This window comes from Chaetura pelagica, unplaced genomic scaffold, assembly GCF_000747805.2.
Source record: "Chaetura pelagica isolate M959 unplaced genomic scaffold, ChaPel_1.0 scaffold420, whole genome shotgun sequence".
Classification (NCBI taxonomy): domain Eukaryota; kingdom Metazoa; phylum Chordata; class Aves; order Apodiformes; family Apodidae; genus Chaetura; species Chaetura pelagica.
Genome location: NW_009951919.1, coordinates 411542 through 433906, shown reverse-complemented (window position 1 = coordinate 433906; position 22365 = coordinate 411542). Strand labels below are relative to the sequence as shown.

The 22365-nt window shown below is 40.9% G+C and overlaps 1 protein-coding gene across 1 annotated transcript in view; it reads right to left on the bottom strand.

Moving 5' to 3' along the window:
* The window catches only part of ADAMTS2 (ADAM metallopeptidase with thrombospondin type 1 motif, 2), a 174984-nt gene extending 152650 nt beyond the window's left edge, over positions 1 to 22334 (bottom strand). The window contains exons 1-2 of the mRNA XM_009995604.1: positions 22040 to 22334; positions 21425 to 21786 (exon numbers count right to left, since the gene is read on the bottom strand). Of these exons, the coding sequence (XP_009993906.1) occupies positions 21425 to 21786; positions 22040 to 22334 (657 nt within the window). The remainder of the gene's footprint in view (positions 1 to 21424; positions 21787 to 22039) is intronic.
* Positions 22335 to 22365: the final 31 nt, after the last annotated feature.

Below are 22365 nucleotides of genomic sequence, written 5' to 3'. Positions count from 1 at the left end.
TACCAGCAAGAAAGAAGGGTGACAGACACACAACAGACACACAGTCACTCATGCTGGAACACCCAAGTCCTTTGGAAGAGGCAGATTTCCTTCACTGAGCAGCAGTGCACACTGAGTTTGGGACTCAATATGCAGAAGAGACATAAATGAAGTAAGGAGAAGAATCAAAGGGGTGAACACTTTAAAAGGGTTCGTGTACAGACAGCTCTGGGGAATAGGCAACGTTTCTGAGAAACCAGAGGCAAAAAAAAAGGGACTATTGAAACTTAGAAATCCCCCCAGCAACAACAGAACAGAATTTTCCTAATTCTCCAAATAGGATTTGAAGGTGGTATTTATTGGATTACACTTCAATGGGCAGAAGATGCAGAAAACTAACAGAAGAAAGCAATATGTGTATTTACACACCTAGAATTTCAGAAGAACCAGCTGTATTTTGAAAGGAAGGAAAGGCCACTCTCTTGTCTAAAACTGGATTTAAGGAACACATCAAACACAAAGCTTTATTTTATTTTTATTAAGTATTTGGTTGGTTCAGAAGCAAAATAGAAATTCTTTATCTGAAAATTCATGTCTGCAAAGTGACCAGAAGGCTTTCCTTTTTTTCCAAAAAGATACTTTTTGTATTAATTATCTCATTTCCTGATTAGCAAACTAAAAGTATGACATTACTTTTCCCCTGGCTGCATCCCAGCTGGATCAAAGCACTGGCCCAAGAACATACTGTACCAGTTTAGCTGTTGAGAAAGTGCAGAAGAAATTCAAGCATCTACTTTTTATCTCTTCTGATAAAGTTATCAATCCTGGAATGCAAACATAGGGGTGGATGTTTCATATATGGCCAAATACTTGTCCAGATAGTTTTATACCTGCTTTTTGGTTCACTTACTCCTGCAGCACAAACAGTTCCTGCTCTGCTTTGGGAGCACAGTCCATGTCCAGTCCTAAATGACAAATCAGCAAAGTTCATTACACCATCATTTCTTTTCCCGGGTCTCACAGGGAAAGGTTCATTCCCTATCTGGAAGTATCTTCACCTCTGATGAGGACTAGAGGGCTACAGCTCACACAGGAGCTGTGTGTGGGCCAGCTTATGGCACAGGGACACCCTGTAAGAAGCAGTGCGTGGGTGGGTGCTTAAGGACCATTCCTAATAGTTAAACATCACTCTGATATCTATTTTCAGTAAATACAGAGGGAATAATCCACACCCACAACTTCTGAATGTACAGGGCCATCCATGAAACAAGTCTCCTGCTCCAAGCCATAAAGTCACAAATCAAGACAAAACAAGCAATTAACCTGTTTTATTTTAATGTGGTGATATATCACTGCAGTAAGGTTTTAGGCCATGACAAGTACTTCTGGGCAAATCAGCTCTCTCCTATGTAATCATATGAAAGATGAATCCAAATACAGACTGACAGCCAGAAGAGGAGAGCAGTTTGCCTCTCCGTTGAAACAGAGCTATCCTTCAGGAAGGTGTCTGTATCAGTATTACAGTAAGTGAGAACTGATTACTGTCTTCCAAAGAGCAATGTTAAGATAAGCTTTAAAAAGAGATCAATAGGCACTTTTCGTTAGTCATATTTTTGGCAGCATGCCCATATCTGCAAATATATGTTTTAAAAGTTCAAATCAGAAGCCAAACCATGATACATACAGAAAAAGGAAGACAATCAAAGCACATCTCATAGAATTATATTGGTGTTTCCTCCTACCTCCAAAAGAAGGTTTTAAAATTGTGTCTGGCCAGGAAAATAATTCCTTTTTACTGCTCACTGGAATACCTTGGAATCAAGGAATGGTTCAGGTTGGAAGGGACCTTTAAAGATCATCTAGTTCAAACCCCCCTGCATTGGCACAGACACCTCCCAATAGACCAGGTTGCTCAGACCCCCATCCAACCTGGCCTTGAACACTTCCAGGGATGGGGCTTCCACAACTTCCCTGGGCAACGTGTGCCAGTGTCTCACCACCCTCACGCTAAAGAATTTCCTCCTAATGTCCAGTCTTCCAGTTACTAGGAAGGTTAAGGAAGGTCAAAGAAGACCAAGAAAGGTCAAAGAAGGCCAAAGAAAGCCAAGGCATGCCAAGGAAGGTGAAAGAAGGTTCCTGCTAGCCAACTAGGTTAGGTTTTCTGTTCCACTTCCTCAATTTTATTTCACAAAAGTGTTGCAAACACATTGTCAGTTGGGTCAGAATGCACTTAACCTGCAAAAGGTTCACCATTCACTGACATGGCAGCAGAGAGCGATCTGCTGTGCATCGCTGTCCAAAGCCTGAACATGTCCATGGTCAAGAAGAACTCTGTTGAACATGGTCCAGTTTGAGAAGCAGATCTCAGTGTGAAAAGTCAGGGAGACAGCCCAAAAACACACAGTGCAGAGAATCAAACGTGGAACTCACAAGTATCCCCAGGAAAAAAAATAGGCTTTGAATTTGGTGGTGGGTGAGCCAGCCTTTGAGCTGGGAGCAGGAATCTGTGCCCCACTGCTTGAGTTATTTTGAGTTCAGTGGAACAGGACTTCTTATACTCTTTGTAAAGAAGCAGGAGGTATGAGGGGTATCTGACTCCATCACCCCTGACTCCATCACCTTTCCCTAACTTCAGCTATCTGCCAGAACTCAGTTTTGGTAAATCTCACTCAGGTCCAATGAGGCAGCAGTATGTGTAAACTCTTTATAGTTTAAAATGTCATATGTTGATGCTGACAAGTTCAAGACATGCGAAGAGGTTGCCATGGAAACATACTCTGTGTTGCCTGGAACAGAAGGCAACATTTTACATTTAAAAAAAAAAAAAAGAAAAAAAAAAAAAAAAAAGGAAAAAAATCCAACTTGGACCAACAAGTTAGGTTGGTGGGGAAAAATTAGTTTGTCATTTGTTCTCAGACAGAATATTTTAATTTAGAAACAACGAAACTAAATGTGTTGAAAGCATGTACATTGTATTTTTAATTGTTTCCCTCATCTCAGAATAAAAAGTACTTCTATATGGGAAGACTTTCTTTTGCAGTCCATATACAGTAAATCCATCTCTATATTCCCATATCCAGAATTCTCAGTCTAGCTTTTCTTTCATAATTAATGAAAACATTTTACTGGGTGGTCATGATCTTGTTCATCTTGTAACTCTTCTGTAACCTTACTTATCTGTGTACCCACACTGACGAACAGAAACAGTGTAGGGATAGAATTGGTCAGAAACAGACAGAACTGCATCTTTGAACAGTCAAGTCACTCTTAGTTGCTTCATAAGCCCCCTTTTATAACCTGTCATTGTTGCAAGGTGACATCTGCCCTCCTGGGGTATTGCTGTGCAGTGCCATCCTTCAATGACAATCTCTTTTGCTTCAATCCATTGCCCTCTCAACAAGCATAAGAACAATTTTAAATTCCCCAAACTACAGTTTCAGGCTGCAAGCTCCACCAAAAGCTGGATTTTAAAACACAATTCCCACACACGCATTTCCCCAAAAGAAAAAAATATTATTTCCAATTAATCTTCCTCACAAAAAAAACCCCATATAGTCTGAAGACTTTTTTTTTTTTTTTTTTCTGGAAGCTTTCTATTAAAGAACCACTGGATTTGAAACATAAGTTTTTTTAAAAGGGAGAGGTGAGGTTCTACTTCACCCACTTAATTTTTTAAAACAATGAAAAAGTTTGAGCTGTTAAGCCTAAGACTGATTCATTTATGCTTTCCTATTTTGAGCACTCTAGGATGCACTAGATGCCTAGATAGGATGCTTGTTTTACTAGGGGATTTGTTTGTTTTGGACTTTTGTCTATCACAGAAGTGACAAATCTACAATTCAACGTAAATATCTCCAATCTGCAGCTGATGCAACCTTCATGATTTTTGTAAAAATGAGGCCAAGATATGCTTGCAAACACAGGAGATGGCATCATAGTCTCATGGTGTCATTATCAACATTTTTTCTTGATAATTTTAATAAAAATATAAAATAATTTGAAGATCATATTTCTTCATAAATACCTGAGCAGAAAAGGTGGGGGAAACCTCTTTTAAGAGAGAGGATGTTCAGCCTGAATACAAACCTGAATACAAACACCTGAAATAGAAATAATCTTGCGAACTGTCATGAGAGCACTACCCTTCATCATAAATGCATCAACAGGAAAACAATGCCAGAAAGATGTTTTTAGAAAAACTTCTCATTTAGGCTTGTATTTTCAAAGACACCTGAAGAGAACTGACATCCAAACACAGATGGGCACCTACTCTCCTCAAAACTTCAGCTTACACTGTTACAATTGCATTCCAACACACCTCATTTATTTAAAATGCAAGGGTTTTTCAAAAAATCCTGCTGCCTTAAGGAAACTCCTGTACATGCTTTTTCTGAGTGCTGACCTTGGTGTCTCAATGCTGGAGGCTGCTGAATTCAAGGGCTACTGCTGCCACCAAGGCAAAATGGGTCACAGGAAAAGGAACAAGAAACAGCACTTCTGAGCTTTAAATGCCAGGTCATTTTTGCATCCACTCAACAGTGCAAATAAATTCATTTATTACTGTATTTTTTATCTGTTTGTACATGACTGATTTTGTGGCTAATTCCATAGCAGCCTTTTTTTCAAAAGTATTATTTTTATTTTTTAGTTATAATCCACTGTTTATGTAGACCTTCCAGATGTATAGTACATTCACTTTTCCCCTCACCTTCTACTTACAGCATTAGTAGCACTGAAAAACTGTTTCTCTTTCCTTTGGAATTTAGAAACTCTGTGTTCCTCAAAAATCTTACAGGAATATTTAAGAGAAGTGCACATTATTAAGACCTGACTTTAATATTGCTTAAAGCCTGTTTATTCCTTCTCTTACACCTCACTTCTCATTTTTTTCTTATTATTACCTTCATTGAATAAACATGTCTTCAGAAACTTATAAATAGGTGGAACAAGAATCTTTATAAACTGAGTTATCTTTAAAATCCACAGTTGTTGGTTTTTTTTCAAAAGGACTGAGGCAGAGAAATATGGAAAGGCTCATTTGTAAAGGTACTAAGACTGACTTCAGTTCACTCAGCTTCACAGGGTTCATCACAACAGCATTTGGCTCTCCTGTTTTCTTCACTGCTAATGGATACTTTAGTATTTAATTAATGCAGCACAATCGAAATCCCATCAAAGTCAATAAAACTCTTTTCATTTATGTTAATGGGCTTTGGACCAACTCCTGAATTGATACCAAAATCAAATAAAACACCCTTAGGAAAAGAAGAGATACACTAAGCTTATACTTTAAAGTACAATCTTAAAACTTTCCTAAGTTTTTTACTTGGTTTAAAGTAAATATTATTGAACATCTCATAGGAACAGCTGGACAACCTTTTTTGCCAGTCTGATTAAAGTGTTGGAAGGAAACTAAATGTATGCACCTCTTGTCCGTGAACAACCTTCCCATGACTGGGACAGCCAAAGGTTACATCCCCCTGGAGCTCCTACATTGTGCAAGTACCTGAGGGCTCACCTTCGAGAAGATACATTTGGCAACACAGCTGCATTTCAGTGGTCCTGGCCCCAGGCACCTATGGTTTCTCTGGCACCACCTCGGTTGTACCAACACAGCTCTCTGCTGGGCTGCTCTGGGCAAAACTTCACCCATAGGGTTAACCCCTTAAGGTTGTTTGGCAGGACAACATCCAAACCTGACCAACTGGCATTAATACAGTTAGTGCCCAGCTGAGGAAGGCTCTGCTGAGTGGAGCAGTCAGTCTGACATGTAACACAGCTGAATTTCCATAACCATTTTAATCAAATTATCAGAAGAGAGCAACAGCTAGTTTTATTGTACAGAGGAGAGGAGAGGAGGCTGTTTTGTCTCCTAATATACTAAGGGATATTAACCCTTCTTCTGATATTTTTTACCTATTTTGGCAATACCAACAAAGCCACACCAAGCCACTGCATCACTTCTTACATAGCAGCATGCTTTAATTGACCAGAAGATTGAGAAAAGTTTGACCACGGAAATCACATCCCGAAATCATATCCCAAAATCCCAGCAGTACTGACTCTGTGGCAGAGCCACAGAATACTTCCTTATATTCCCAAAAGCCCAAATGAAAGAATCAAACCTGTGCTGCTGGTTTGGACAGGGCTTTTTATTTCACACTAGGCCAACCTGACAGCACAGCAGACTGGAAAACTGCTTTGGCAGAATGGTAATAGAGAAGGAAGAAAATTCAGAGTGAGGATGAGAGGTATTTCAGTTCCCCCTGGGCTAGAGCTGTGAACCCTTCCCGTGGAATCAATCACAGCAGCTCTGGAGGGGACTGTCCTGCAGTGCATGGGACACGTTGGTGATGGGCACACGTGGCTCTGCTCCTATCTGCCCACTGCCTCCTGGCAACCCTGACTCACCTCGTAGCATCACGTGTACTGGTTTGTGAGTGCAAGAAGTGCAGGTTGCTCTCAAATGGAGTCTGTATTTCTGACCTGCAGACTAGCACTGAGGATAGATGGAGACATCATCTCTTGTTTTTTTCTCACTTCTGGAGGTACTTGTTAAAGAAGAATATTTACAGAACAAGGGTTTGGTTTTGAATAGCCAAGAAATACAGTGTTTCCTGTTCCTTCCTGCTGCTCCTGGGCTACTCATAAGCTATTCTCATCACCTCAGCTCTCCAGTGTCAGGGCTCAGCATCTTGCACTGCTGCCACTGATCAGATGTCTCTAACTACTCTTTCCTTTGGCCTTTCTTCTGACCATCCCTTCCTCTCCCCCAAAACACACACAGAGAGAGTAATCTTCCTGCTCTGAGCGCTATGCTAATCCACAGGAACCACAGTGCATATTTCTGCAGTGAAGGAAGCATTTCCAGCTTGTGAAAAGGAAAGCAGCACTGCCCAGCAGCCCAGCAGCAGCCTGTGGGGAGGTAGGCTTTGAAACAATCTGTGTGGCTTTGGAATTCAAACCTGTTAACTGTGGTGGAGCACATTAACCACCTTTGGCACCAATTTCGAAGATGGCCATTTGCTCCACATTCCTCAGCAAAGGAGAAATGCTGGGAAGGTCCTTGGCTCTGTGAAGGTGAGGAGTGAGAACATACAGGCTTGGCCATCACCTAGAACCAGCTTTGGGGAGGACACCATCAGCTACATCCACACAAACTAGAAAACAGAAGTGTTTCAGCCAATCTAGCCAGGGCACCGTGCTGCCTAGTGCTTTCATGTGTCAAGAAGCACAAAAAATTATAGATAGCATAGTTGATTACCTATGATAGTATGTTTTTATTACCTTCACAGAGTAGGTCTGTTATCAGTCTTACTGTTCTCTGTAGCTTTCCTCTGAAGCAGTAGCCAAAATGCAGCAGATAAAGTAGTCCAGGAAGAAAAAAAGATCACTTTATTAGGGACTAAGCCAGGTTCTTAATGGTATTTGAGGTACAATCAATACCTCAAGGGTTTGGAGCAAAGGCAGATGCCTTTTGAACTTTTGTCTCTCTGCTTTGCCTCCACCGCCATCATTTTGTAAGGCTGGTAAACATGGACAGGGCCAACCTGCCTGGGTGCTAAAGCAGCTTATGGAAACCAGCTACTGAATAAATAGCAACAGGACTCTCTGTATCAAACTTCAGTCAACCTGCAGTCCTCCTATGGCCAATGCTAGTGGTGATGGATGTTCTTCTGGTCAGTATGACAGAATGTTCCCCTGCAATATTCACTAGGTGGTTCATCAAAAGAGGAAGTTTAACAGAACTTTGTTCAGTACTTTTTAAAAGGCTGGACACAAGGCTGGCAGGGTAGCACAGAGCCAAATGGGCAGCTTTATGACAAGGTACTCAGTGTGTGTCTCTGTCACTGTGTTCTGCTCCCTCATGACACTGCAGCATCACAGCAAAGCTCTAAGGTCACTTCTACTAATTAGAAGTAGTCGAAAGTGCAACTCCACTGAAGCATCTAAATGCAACTTCAAAACTTCTCTGAGTTTCCACTGTGGTGAAATGTTCTAGCACTTTCTAATCCATGTTTAATTGCCTTCTTTGAGTGCTACCAACTCCTCCATAAAGCAGCCTATGAAGAACAGAACTTCCTCCAGAGGAGACGAGGGTCAGTCTGTCTTCATTGTTCTTTCAAAGGATGCTTTAAAGCATCTAACAATTTGTCACCAGTAGCGTATAGGTCACAAAGCAGTCTCCGTATCTGAGTTTTTGTCTGTGATTCTGCTTTTTTTAGTTAAGAATGTGGTGCTCTAACAACAAAATAAGATTTAAACTTAAGGATTTGGCGGACTCACAAATGTTGACATTGTATAAAGTCAAAGCAATAAACTCAGAAGATATACACAGAGGATTAAATTTCACCTGATAGGCCTCTGATGTCAGTGAAAAGTGGCCTTAATATAAACAAATATAAAATGAAAAGAGAAAAAATCAACAGTTTCCCACAGTGGGATAGTTCGAATATACTGTAGAACTTGCAAGAAGTGACTCAATATTTCAAAATTGTATCTTTGGATTAACGACTGCATAAAGATCATTCTGGATGTGCACTGTAAAAATGTACCAAGGCACAACCATTTCTTAAATCCACAAGTCAAAGCAAATACCTTTCTATCACCCCGAAGGACCACAAAATTGCCAGAAGCAGCTGAGCCTTTCAAAGACCTATGTGTATCAATCATGGATGAATTTCACATCACTAACACCATATTTATTCAATACTTTCGCCAGTAGTGTCATGATTTCTACAGGCTTGCATAATAACATGAAAATGTCATAAAAAATTACATCAGAATGGTAATTCAGACACAGGAAGCCTTTAGTGAGCCCATGCTTTTGTGTGAGAAAAAACAGCCCTTACAGCTGTGTTTTTAACCCATCTGCCCATTTGTGACTAGGGACTCTGAGAACCTTCAAAGACACCAGGATCCCTGGTCTCCTCTTCCAATTTCCAAATATGTAAACAAATCCTGAATAGGTTACTTGGCAAAATCTCATGTTAATAATGCACAGGCTTTCACGGACCTTGTGTGTCCTGCTACCTCCCAAGAGCAAGTGCATCTCTTTGCAAACCATGGCAGCCTGCAATCCAGACTGTCAGAGGAGGACATGTCACCAGAAGAGTGTAAAAACATCTCATTACATAAGGCTGGGTTCTCAGCTAATGCAAAGTGACAGAGCTCCCAGAAATCCATGGAGACATGATGATGCATAATAGCAGAGGTCTGGCTTATTATAATTGAATAGACCCAACATCTCATTTTCCCATCTACTGACAGATCGTTGGAATCCTGACCACGAGAATCTCAGAGGGCAATGGGGAGTTGAAAGGAGATTGCATCAGAGAAAGTAAACTCCAGTTTGGCTAGAAGCATATTTACAGTCCAGGAGTTTCAATTAGCTGTTGCTGAGTTATCACAAACGTCTGTTGAGCAGATGTGCAATTAGAGTTTTTCTCATGTTGCTCTCTCATGATTTGGAGTTGGTTGGTTCTTTTTTTGTTAGGGAGGGGGGTTGATTTGGCATTTTTTGAGGTTTTTTTGTAAGTGACACTGGTTTTACTGGGGTCAGAGCTAATAATCTCAGATAGGCAGAGAAAGCTCTTCCTACCATCACACCCCTAGCAGTGCAGAAGCAAAGAGGGGCAGTCTCAGTAAGCATGAAAATCTTTCTCCTTTCTGGCCCCATCTTCATAGGAGGAGTGAGACAGAAGGGCTCTCAGAATGAGCCTGTAAATTCAAGGCAGCTGGAATTGCCTCATCCTCCTGGAATGGACAAGAGGAGGGTTTTTCCTGATCCCTCCCCCTTGCTTAATGCATCACCTCTTCTGTGGTGGGGATGTGGTGTGAGGCAGAAGGGGAAGAAGGTTTAGCAGAGCTATTTCAGTTTCAGAAGCATGCAGTTCTGTCCTGTTCCACCCAGCATATGGGATATAAACAGCAATGGGAAAAGCTGCACTTGAGCCTCTTGTGCTCACCTCCCTCACCACCACCACCACACTAGGGAACAGAGAACAAGGTGAAAGACAAGGTTATAATGTGGAATACTCCATGGCCTGCTTTTTGTCCCAAGTTCTTCGCTAACCAGCCTGCCCATACAAACCCAAATGAAGCCAGTGACACTAAACACACCCACTTCAGTAGCTTTGGAACAAACCCAATAATCAGCTACTTGCCATGGGACTTCCCTGGACTTTTTGAAAAATGGTGTGGACCGTGACATAACAATTTACATAAGAGATATTTTTTCTGTGTCATTCTCTGTTTAGATAAGTGCAAGATTATATGTTCACAGGTTCAGCATTTTTATTCTCTTTTATGAGTGTGATTATTGTTAGTCTTAATTTGACTGCAGTGAACAAACAACTTTATTTTCATAGTAAATTCATCACCCTTTCCTACTGAGGAGTTTGAATTAATTCAAACCATCTTGTAAATTGTCTTGTCTTTCTTGCCCTGCCTATTACTTATCCAGACTGAGCTTCATATTCCTCTTTCAGAGTGGTAAATCATCCTTAGATTGATCCCATTTTTACATTTACTGCTTATGTCAGCCTTAATGTGCTGGAACTTTGCAAACAAATGTAATATTGACAGACACCTCTAGCATTTATTTGGGCATTAAATATTTTGGTTTACTGATGAAGGGGGGATCTGCCATTTTCACAATGAAACCTAAAGCTATTAGGAAACGGTGATTTCAAGCATGTTGTAAATCTGAAATCAATTCAAATTCTTCCCTCAAACCTCTGTATCCCAAAGCTTGTTACTGGTATTGAACTGAGGTGGGGTAAAATTTGTTCTTCGGGGTTTTGGGGTTGTTTTGTTTCCCAATAGGTAAAAGATTGTGACTTCGGGTAGGTTGACACTGTTCTACAGAGAAGTGTTCTGAAAAGTTTCAAAGCCATATTTTTATCTAGCTATTACTTGCTTTGTTTAAGTATATGAAAAATTTTAGACATTTTTAGCCTTGCAAGCTTCAAAGCCTGCCAGCTTCCAATATAACTCCTGTCACATGAGAGAGTGTTGGCACGTGAAAGACTCTTGGCCCAGCTCAGCTGTCATCATCACCAGGTAGTGATTTATTTCTCAAGGACTGTTTTTTAAATACATTCTGGTTTGCAGAATGCTTTCCAGACAACATCTCTCACATTCCTTCCACAGCTCCTCTGCCTGGGGAAAGAAATAAGCCTAGCAATTTTAACATTCTAAAGAATCAAGAAGTATGCTCTTCTGCACGAGTCAAATGAACATAATTTACCCAAACCCCATGATTTAAACAAATAAAACCAGTATTAAAAGAATAACCAGAGCCTGTGCTGCCACCTACCCTTAGTTAATCTCTGCATTTTCTGCAGGCTCGTTTTCCACTTCCAATCAATCTATGGGCTCTGTCCTGCAAACAGATCTGCCCCTCAACTGATGTAATGGCCATGGACACTGGCCCTTGGATCAGCCTTGGGAACCACACACTTGACCAAGGAAGAACGTGCAAGATGCATCTGCTTAGAGCAGGTAACGGTAGTTCTGTCTTTTGCATGTGGGGGAAGTATCAGCAAAATTAGCAAGTCCTTGGAGTAAAAATTGTGCTTTCTCCTCTTCCCTTCAAAATTCTATAATTTTACTGTACTTATATTGAATTTTAAATGGCTTATTATTATGTTAAGTTCTTGAAATATTTTTACTTCCAAGAAATTAAGTCTTTTCTTTCCTGTAGGACTTGCTGTATTATTTTGGCTTTCTCTATCCCATACTGAGTACAATATTCATTATATCACACCAAAAAGCACGTGTTCAGAAGCACAGCTTGAAAGAGAAACTCCTCCTACAGGTCAAATTGTACAAGAGTTGCTCTCAATCTGCAAGCCCTGTCCTGGGACTCTAGTGTGAAGGTATCCTGGGATGGGTTTGCCTCAGGTGACTAATACATGCCCTCAGGACATGCTGGAAGCTGCTGCTGGAGCCCAGCAGTCCACAGGACACAGAGGGAGGAGGCAGGCACAAAAGAAGGACTGCCCAGCAACAGTGGGAAGCAGAACAGCAGCAGCTGAGATCTACTCTCTGGACTCCTGTAGAAACATGCTGTATTGGATATACAATTCAGTCCCTCCCACCATTCCATGGACTGCTTCCTTTAAGTACTGCAAGTGATGGGAGAAAAGAAAAGAGGTCAGAAAGAGCTGCTGGCCAGCCTGCTTGTTAGCCATGCAGGTTGTCCTCCGCACATCAACTTCATTATTCTTGCAGTGGTAGTAAAACACATTAATAAAGACTTAAAGACTCAGGGCCTACATCAAGATGTGGCACTGTGCCATCCTAAAACCTCAGAAAGATATTTTGCTTTTATGTCTTTTAAAGATGAGTTTAAATGTTGACCATATGCCAGGCATTTCCTCCTAGTTTTCTTGCTTCAGAAATCTTGTATAAATAGTTCACCATCATTAAAGGGTAATAACAGCAGATACCTATAGTCAATATACCTATTGAAGAGAAATAACTTAAATGCATCAAATTAGTTTTATCTAGTTACAGGTGGAAGGAGACACACAAAGACACCAGTGATATTCACTGACTCTTTCTTATTACAGGATTAGTAGTTTTCATGCTTAATTTCAGTAGAAAATGGATTGTAAACTGTCCCCCAAGGCCCACTGGGCTAGATGTTAAATGCTGAAAAAAGTGGTCTGACCATGTAATGAAATTCAAACACAGAGGTGGCAACTACATTAAAAGTTAAAGGGAATGACAGTTGGAAGGAAGTTAAAGTGGCTTTATCAAAAAGAAAATGCATATTAAAATGCATATCAAAAGAAAAATGAAAATACTGTACTTAGCAGGAGTAAAAGTAAGAAACTGCTATGAACCCTGGGCAGTTTCAACCTCTGCATTCTCCTTGAAGAGATACACAAGTGAAGAATTAAGTCTATTTAGTTATTTTGAAGATAAGGGTCATGAGTGCAACAATAAAGAGGCAAAATGTTAAATTTGACATAAAAGGAAAATAAAGGGAATAAGAAATAACATAAACCTGGAGGGAATGCTGATAAAGTGTAACCCTCTTAGGTTATCACATCCAAAGAGAACCCAACAAGTTGTACAAATGTGACTTCAATTTTAGCAAGGCAAAGTTTCAGAAAACAAACACATTATTAGATACTGTGCTACAAGGGGCATGAAGGAAAAAAACTGAAAGGTAAGTATATAAATGAATGGCACCAGAGAGGCTAAAATGATACCAAAGTTACCACATTCAGCAACTGAATCTTCCTCACTTGAGGGGCAGCCAGCCCATGTAATACATGCCAGTGGATAAACTCTCTCGGAAGCACATATAAGACAGGACAGATCCCATCTCTCACTTTGTTTTTACCATTCAGCAACTTGCCTTTCCTTCTGACTGCTTCTCCCACTCTCCTGCCATCAGAATAACTCCTCCCCACACCAGCAAACTCCACACCTTTCCCTGGGCTTGTGCCACTCCCCTCCAACAAGGGTGGAATTTTACTGCAAAGCCAAAAAAAATCAAGCAGAGCTACAAAGTGGAAAGCCATGATCCATAGAGCAGAATCATTTGTTTGTCCAAAGTTGCAGTTCCAACCTTTGGTGCTTGAAGGCCCAAGTCAGGCTCCCTTAAATAGAACCATTTCAAAATCATGAGAACAAGGACGTGGTTTTACAAGACAACCTGAGCATATCATTTACTGAAGGAGCAATCTCACTTTTCCCCTTGCTCCCAGCTGAGGGCATTTCCACATTCATCCCTTTGCCAATACAAATTCCCATCTCACCCCACAGAGAACCAGTTCAAGTAGCTAAACTGGCAGGCAGCAATTCACTGGTTTGGCCACTCACCCCCCGGGTTATTGTGTGGTGGAGTAAAACAAGCAGGGTGCTGGAGCAGGGGGCACAGCACAGGGAGAAGCCAGGGGAACAGGACTGCTTCTCTCAGTAACAATGGAGTGTTAAGAGTCTCATCTGTACTGTAAAATGACACCTTTAAAACAACGTACTTGGAATGATTTTCATTGACCTGCTGATTTCTGACACTTCAAGAAATACAACTTGTGTCTGTCTGTCTTTGTCTTGAGACAAACACTTTTTTAAAAACACTTACTGTAAACAGAAAATAGTTACTTAGAAGAAAAATTTAAAAGTTAGTGCTGAGATTCACATTTACGACTCTAGGAACTCCAGATTTGAGGAAAGTACCAGACATTTTGACACCTAGGAATAACTCAGATCTATAGCAGAGACTCTGATTTAGAGATGAGGAGGCAGCATGCTCTTCAGCATTTGAAGAGGACACTCTTCTTTTCAATGTTACAGTTTAATAGAATGGTGCTGAAAATAGCATGTGAAATGTGGGGCTTTCATTTCACAGACTATTAAAACTGGGAACCCGCTGTGTCAAGACTCTGCAAACAAAGACGAATTTAAAACACACACAGATAAAGAGGCTAAAGAAACCAGATGTGATGTGTTAAAGAACTTACTGAAACTTTGGAAGAAGGGAAGCAATAAAGGAAGGAGGTGATCTGAAAAAGATGGTGGGCACAACAGAGCTATTCACAGGAAGGGAATGCAAGGCTTTGCAGCCCCCTACTGAAGACCTGCTCCCTGAGCCTCTGTTTTAATCAGACCCAGTACAATAAACATCCTAGTGTGCAATTAAGTAATGGCATGACCTGTTTACAAAGCAACAGTCACCATCAATAAAAAGTGCTGAGAAGTAGGTCGAATAAAATACTAGTGTAATTTGTGGAGAAAAGGTCTTGCTCTGTGCAACAGCTGGAATTCTGGTTGATCAAAAAAAATGTTGTTCAACCTTCTGTAGCAAAAGATAAACATGTAATTAACTCAAAATGTGGCACTACCTTGCCATTTGCAGGAGGCTGTAATATTAAATTCTGAGAGAATTCAGGAACACCTTGCCACCTCATGAGGAAGCACAGAGCTGGCAGATAAGTAACCTGATAGCATGTTTTGACGGACACACCTTTGGAAGCTGAAGAGGGACACAGTTCTTGAAATAGATATCCTGCTTACCCTGGAAAGTTATTATGACCTTATCAAAATTAGTTACTATTTTTGGATCTTTCAAGATGTAAAGTGGGAGGAGCCATTAGGCATATTTTCTTGGAGGTACATGGTTTAATACTCTGGTTGGGAAATTCATTTTTGTGTGGTTGAAGAGAAGTGGTACAGCTGAGAAACTACCACAAAGAGGATGATGCACCAACAAGGTCAAAAAGAATATAATGAAATGCCTATCTTTCATCCAAAGGCCTACAGCATACCACAGAGATACTGGTTTTGATTGCCTGAGGATGGTCTGTCCAGATGGTGTCCACCTGTATGTTGTAGGAAATTACTTACTCTGCTCTCAGATAAAATGTAGGTGAGATGATCTATGCAAAGAAGATGGAAAGGAAATAAATAATAAAATACTTACTGATGACACAGTCTTTTTTAAGGACAGCAAAATTTACTCCAGTTAGAGGCTGAATCACAGTGTTTACACTCTCTGTTTCAGACTACAACATTTAAAAGCGAAAATCTCCACAATCTACACAGCAGAAGGGGCTGTCCAACTAGTGCTGGCCAGGGACGTGAACAGCACAAACCCAGACAATGAGTTATGAAGCAAAGCCTCTGTCATATGAAAATATGTGGGTATGCCTTCTGTCAGGCAATAAAGGTCTTTATACCATGTGTGTGGATGTCGATGTGCAGCCAGGCTCTGATTGTGCTAAAATTTACATACATGCTTGGCTTAAACATGTAGAGACCCCAGCAGAATTCAGAAAAGCATGTGAGTTAATGGAGTTCCCCTCTAATCACCTGCAGAGGAAGAGCTGCTATTTACTTACAGAAAATGGTTTTTAAATTTTGCTCTATACTGTAACAGGAATTATTTACATTTCTCCTGCCACTGTATTATAGTCCTACTTGTCCAAAAAGAAGAAGTCCACTGTGGGTTTTGCCATTACACAAAAAACAGATGGTTAGATTTTGTTTTAATTTAAGTAGAAAATGCTCTAAAATGAAGAAATTATATATGTCAATTTTTAATCCACTAAAAATGTATGCAACTCGTTCATAATGTAAATGCTAAAAAGTTAGAAGACAAAAAAATAATTACTGGAATTCTTTGTAGCAGGCATCTGTTTTAACTGTCAGGCACTCGACCTGACCAGACTTTGAAGACAATATTGTGCTACCTTGAATTCTGCTTTTTTGCTACATCACAAACTACTGTAATCCAAAAACTAGATAAAACAGAAACCAAACTAAATTGTAAATCCATATGAAAGCAGGAGATGGATGTCTGAGAGGAAAAAATAAGTTACATAAGCATGTTTGTCTTCTCCACAGTGAATTCACTGTGAGCAGATCCTTCACCCTCTTACCCAGGTAAATAATATGATCCACCTAAGGTGAGTTAGATTCAACTGTGGCCAGTTCCAAGAAAGCACCTCTGTCAGGAAGGTATTTAAGAATGTGACCTGAAAACTCACTGACTTCAAAGAGTTCAAACTCATGCTCAAAGTGAAGCAGGATTATCCTAAACAAGGATAGATTTAAATGTCTTCAGGAATGTAGGGAATATGGTAGGAGGAAGAGGAGGGAATATTCCTCCAGGAAGCAGAAAGGGGGCATTTCCCATGGTAGCTGGAATTGCTCTCAGGAAACACCATTGACTGAACCTGGAACCTGGGTTCCTACATTTCCAATGTACATGATGTGCCTAAACTGAATATATGGATACTTCCCTGTAAAATAAAGACTGCAGGAAAGGAAAATATTCCATATCTGGTTTTAAAACAGTGAAGAAGATATTAATAATACCAATAATACATAACTAACTCATGGGACAACTGACAGACATCCACTTGCATTAACAGTAGTCAAAAACACCTGTCAATCCTTGAAGCTTCACAGCTGGCTAGAAAACAAATGGATCACCCCAAACCCACCCAGGTCAGCCCAGCAGTACAGTTACTGTTAGTATTGGGCATGGGTCTAAAAAGCAGTGCTGGCTTCCCATGCATTTCTAGAAGAAATAGCATCTGGGCAAGCAGCCAGCCAAAAGGCTTCTCTCAGACAGTTTGTGAGGCTTATTTCAGCACATAGCGAAGACTGAAATGTTGTAGAGCAAACCTTGCCTGTTTCACCACATAGGAAACACTTATGTTAATTATACCAGTAAGGTGATGAGATCTTTGTATCCCAAGACATCTAAAGTTTATGGGTCCATAAGAAAACATCAACCATAAATGTCCTGTATGGACATTTATACCTTATGGCCACTTTTAGTAACTTCCCATTATAATGGCAATATAGTGACATTGTTGGACAGCTCATATTTTAACTTCTAAAAAAGGAAGAGGATTATACTAATGAAGCAGAGCTAAGACACCATGTTGTGTTATTGAAACTAATGTTCCTCTGTTTGCTTGGGTGGGTGCTAGATCATACTGATTACACAACCTGAAGCTCTGATCTCAGCTTTTTAGGATCCTGTCAGTAAATCTACTCTGCACTGCAGCCTAATTTAATAATGTACTCATAATCTACACCAGATGTGGTGTTCGTTTGTGCTTCTCCTGTATGTGCTTGTGTTTAAGTACATATTCTAGCCCACAGACTACGAATGTTATGAGGAGACTGGGACAGAACTTGTCTCTAAGGTTCCATGATCAAACACTGCCATCTTGTCAATCTAAAGAATACATTTTTTGTACATCCACCTCAAGCGTTGTCAAAATATTTATCAAAACAAGAAATCCAGATGCATAAAGAGATTTTCTACAATGGCAGGTTCATCTGCTGGGGTGAAGAAAGGGAGTTCCCAGTTAATACAGTAATATAGGGCTGACATAATTCTAACTCTTTATTGTTTTATGTCATTTTTAAAACCTCCAAGCACTTCTCCTTCACAGTTAGCCCTTGGAGAGGACAGCCAGCTCCCTCATCCTCCAGCTGCATCCACAAGTAAGGATCTGGCCAAGGACCAAGAACATACTCAAAGTGCAATGTCCTCCACAGCATTCTGCAGACCACGGACAGCTGACCATGTTGGTTCTGCCCACCCAGTGAAAAATTATTTTGAATGCTATCATGCCAACCAATATTATACCAACTTATTCTGAGTGGTTTTATCTTAAGCAGGAAAGCTTTCGTAAAACTTTTTATATGGTAAAAATCATATTCATAATTCAGAAAGCTGTTTTAAAAACTATTGAGTAGCTTCAACTTTCCAATTATTTATAAAGACCCGTTTCAGCTCTGACAGCACACCTAAGTTCGATACTTCAGAAGTTCTTTTCATCTGTCCCTGATTTGATTTTTAGGTCAATAAAAGTAACTTTGCCATTGACTTCTGTTGCAGAGAACTAGGAGGACCCAAACTCAGTCATAACTCTGTATATGCATTCACTGTACCTTTTCATTTTCTAGAATTTTCTAGAATTACCACAGATTAAAAACCCTCATAATTTATAGTACAGTTCAAAAATCTGTTCACAGATCTATTATTTTTGTGTAAACCCCTTCCAACAACTTCTCATTTTGGCAATACCTACACCACCAGACAGACTCTTCGCAGACAATAACTGGAAAATAAGACACAGTTGGCAGCAAAGTGCAAACCAAAGGGTATGTTCAGAGGAAATAACATCAGAAGTTGGCAAGGTGGCAGATATATTCACTGACTTGAACCAGATTCAATGAACAAAAGTTTGCAATGTAAAGATCAAACTATGAAACTTCAATTCAAGTATTATTTCAGTCCCAATGTCTGGATGCAAAAGCTGGAAGCTCACCAGAAGCATAAACAGATGTCAAACCACCTTCAAAAGCAAGCAGTTCAAGAAAATCCTAGGAATTCAATGAAGTAAGTTTATAACAAACAACTCCAACATTTGACAGTTGACAACTCAGTTGTCAAGAGAGCTCCACCATCCCTATCTCCAGAGTAATGTAGAAAAGGAGGTGAAAATACTTGGGGTATGTTGGGAGCATTGGTCATGGCAGGTTTACCATTAGGCAACTGAAAGAAAATCCAAGATACCATGGAATGTCTCCTCTGAAGTAAACCAGGTATGAAGAAAAAAATGGACATAGAAAACCAGTTGAGAATAGCCTTGTCCATGTCTTCATTCACATTTGAAATACCAATAAAACTTTGAGTAACATACAGCCCAGTGGTTTCTAAAAATGCATTGCTAGCAATATGCTGCTCCAGAGACTCTTCAGTACTTCCAAACACAAGAAATCCAAAGGCAAAAAGAGAGACAATCAAGTGTAGTATTAAGTTCAGTGGGTTATTTGCTCATTATTGCTGTCCGTGGACCTGTGGCTTTTGGGGAACCACCAATATAATTTCTTGGAGTTTGTGTAATTCTATTGATATCTGTTTAAAACCCCACAAGAAAGAAAGAAACTGAGATGGAAGGCATGGATAGAGATGGAACATAGTACCCAAGGGATCGGAGTTCAATCTGTTGTTCCACAACAGATTTACTGCACAATCTCAAGGAAACCATTACGGCCAGAGGCTTAAAGGTATTGAGGTAATACTTCCTGCGGGAAGGCTTCAGCAGCCTGGGCAAAAACAAACACAGTCTCTACCCTGAAACATTTACAATGTAGATACACACTAAAGGAAGCAGTAAGTAATTTCCAAATGTAGCAGTTGCAGTGTCATGTGAACACCAGCACGGTATCCAGATTAGAATGCAGCAACTACCATGCTAGACCAACCCTCCTGCTTCTTCTAATGAAAACAAGAATGCTGAAAAGGGGCAGGCTCACAGGTTGAAAACTATTTATATATATATATAGTTTTCTGGTTTTTAGCTATTGTATTGAGGTCTGACTTAATTCCTTTGCATTTGAGAAGTTACTTTCAAATGCAAAAAGACCAGTATTCTATAAGCACTTCAAAATCTATGCATGAGACCTTGGACCTTTGGAGTCCTATCCGTAGTTGGGCTTTAGCTCCTGTTATATTTTATCATAACTTGCTGCTCCAAACATAAGGAGTCCGAACTCTGGCTAGCAGGAGGAGGAGGCAGGAACAAGCTCCCCCACTGCATTTCAGTCAACACCTGCGCTGATGAGAGGAGCCAGCAGGAGGCAAACACCAGCCGCCAACAGAATCTTCTTCCACCTCTCAGCACGGCTGAGCAAGGAACAAGAGCTTTGGCTCCACCCCAGTTTTGCTATGCCCAGAGCAAGTAAATTTGCCTTACACAAAATTATCTGTGCTAAGTATGAGGAGAGTAAAGAAATTCTGCTTCCCCACCAGAGGCAGGCCTGCAGGATAGTACTCAGCTTTCTAAATTGCTTTTCTTGCTTAGTCCTGGTGTTCCTCTTGCCTTCAGAGAGCTGCCCACATCAAACAATTGCAACATTCAAACCTGTTTCTCATAACAGGAATGCACATGGCTCAGAGAAACCACAGGAAAGGAAAGAGTAAGGAGAAAAGCATTTGACTCCCTCTCATTTTCAGGTAGTCAACATACTATCTCCATACATCTTATCTTCTTGGCACAGCAAATGAACAACTTTCTATGATTAAGTAAACAGAAATACAACTGACTCATACTGGCTTTTTATGCGGACAACAGAATGCATTAAAATTAAGTCATGTCAAAATTGAGAATTCTGAAGGGTATAGCAAGAAAATATTAGCTGGATAAACTGTTCATTATAAAAAATATAGCCCTTTTCTCACTACACAAATTGCTGTGCAGTAATTACTGTTCACATTGTAGTATGACGGTTTAGGATGCTGGGGACAAACATTCATAATTTGGCTGCTGAACATGCCCTCCAGGACAGAAAGCTGCAGCAAGTTTTAAAACACACAGCCTTGCAAGATGGATCACAGAGAGCTCTTTTGCTTGTAAAATCCAAACTCTTTTGTGACTTTCCATCAATCACTTGATTAGACAATGAAACTCACCAAGTGAAAGATCCATGAAAACAGGCTCTGAATAAATTAAAATTTTCCAGCACAAAACCATATCTTACCTATCATATTTGTTCCCAGGGCAGCTCTGCCCATTATTTGGGATTAACTCTCCTAAATTTCCCTTTGCAGACCGGTAGTGAAAAGTGGAAGAGGATGCTGAGAATATGCCATTTCATCCTCTGTTCCAACGTGTCAGGCAGCCCAAGCAACTTTACCACAAATCAACAGAAACCCTGGCTTCAGCTGCTCTGCTCCAGAGTAGCTACTGCAGAGCATGTGCTCAAACTTCTAGTGCCACTGTCTGTAGAGGAGCGCCTGGTGCAGCGCAGCTATTCCCACACAAGGGAACATTAGTTAATTTGCATTCACAGTTACCATATAAGGTGTGAGTTTCTGACAGTCCACACATTTTAGATCTAAAGACTGTAGGAAAATAATGTAATTATCTTTGATATAATCACAAAAGTAACTTACCAGCCCATCGCAATTGCTGATAGCAACTGAGGCATTTGGCAAATCAGTGATATCCCCAACATAGAGGCAATTCCCATACAGAGGTTCAATACGAGCCTCCTCAAAGTCCTCTTGCCATTCAACTGTTGCTCCAGGGGCCACGAGCCTGGAGTTTGGCCGCAACCTGAAGTGAAACTCTCTTCCAAAAACAGTAACATTGTAAAATATTTGCTCATTTGCTGCTTCATGTTGCAAGTCCTCCGCAGCTCTCCTGAAGCGTCCTTTTGGCGGTCCAGACACCAAGTGGGATAGGAACCTGCCCGCTGCATCGGTGCTGGTGGGGATGACAAGGCTGTACTCCTCTAAATTCCTCAGAATTGGATCTTTACAGGGAGAAAGCAAGAGAGGAGACAGATACTAGGACTAAACATTTCCTGATGCCACAGGACTTTTATTCCATTATTCATTAGCACAGCAGACACTTATATAAGGCAGCTGGACACTGCAGTCTGTACAGCCACTTGATTCACAGGCATGAAGTGTGCACAGTCCATTCAAACTTGGCTTTTGCTCCCCAAAACACCAGACGGCAGCCTGAGCCCCCCCACCCAGCAAAGACCCTGCACTCCTGCCCACCCGGCCAGTGTCCGGTTCGCCTCAGGGGCTTTGGGGCTACCCGGGTGGCCAGCGATGATGAGAGGGCGGAGATCCACTTCGGTATCCCTCGGAGGGACGGGGGTAGGGGCTCGGTGAGCAGGTGGCAAGCCTGCAAGGGAAAGGCACGTCCCTCAGACTGCCCCCGGGATGAGTCAAGTGGTGATGGGGACGCCACGGGCAGCGATTGGCAGCGGTGTGAGCGGGATCCCCGGGAGTTGTGGATGGCAGCGATGGCCGGGGCAGGAGGAGGCAAACGAGCTGCCATGTGCTTCATCCCGCACGGGCAACTCCAGGCACCGAGCCCT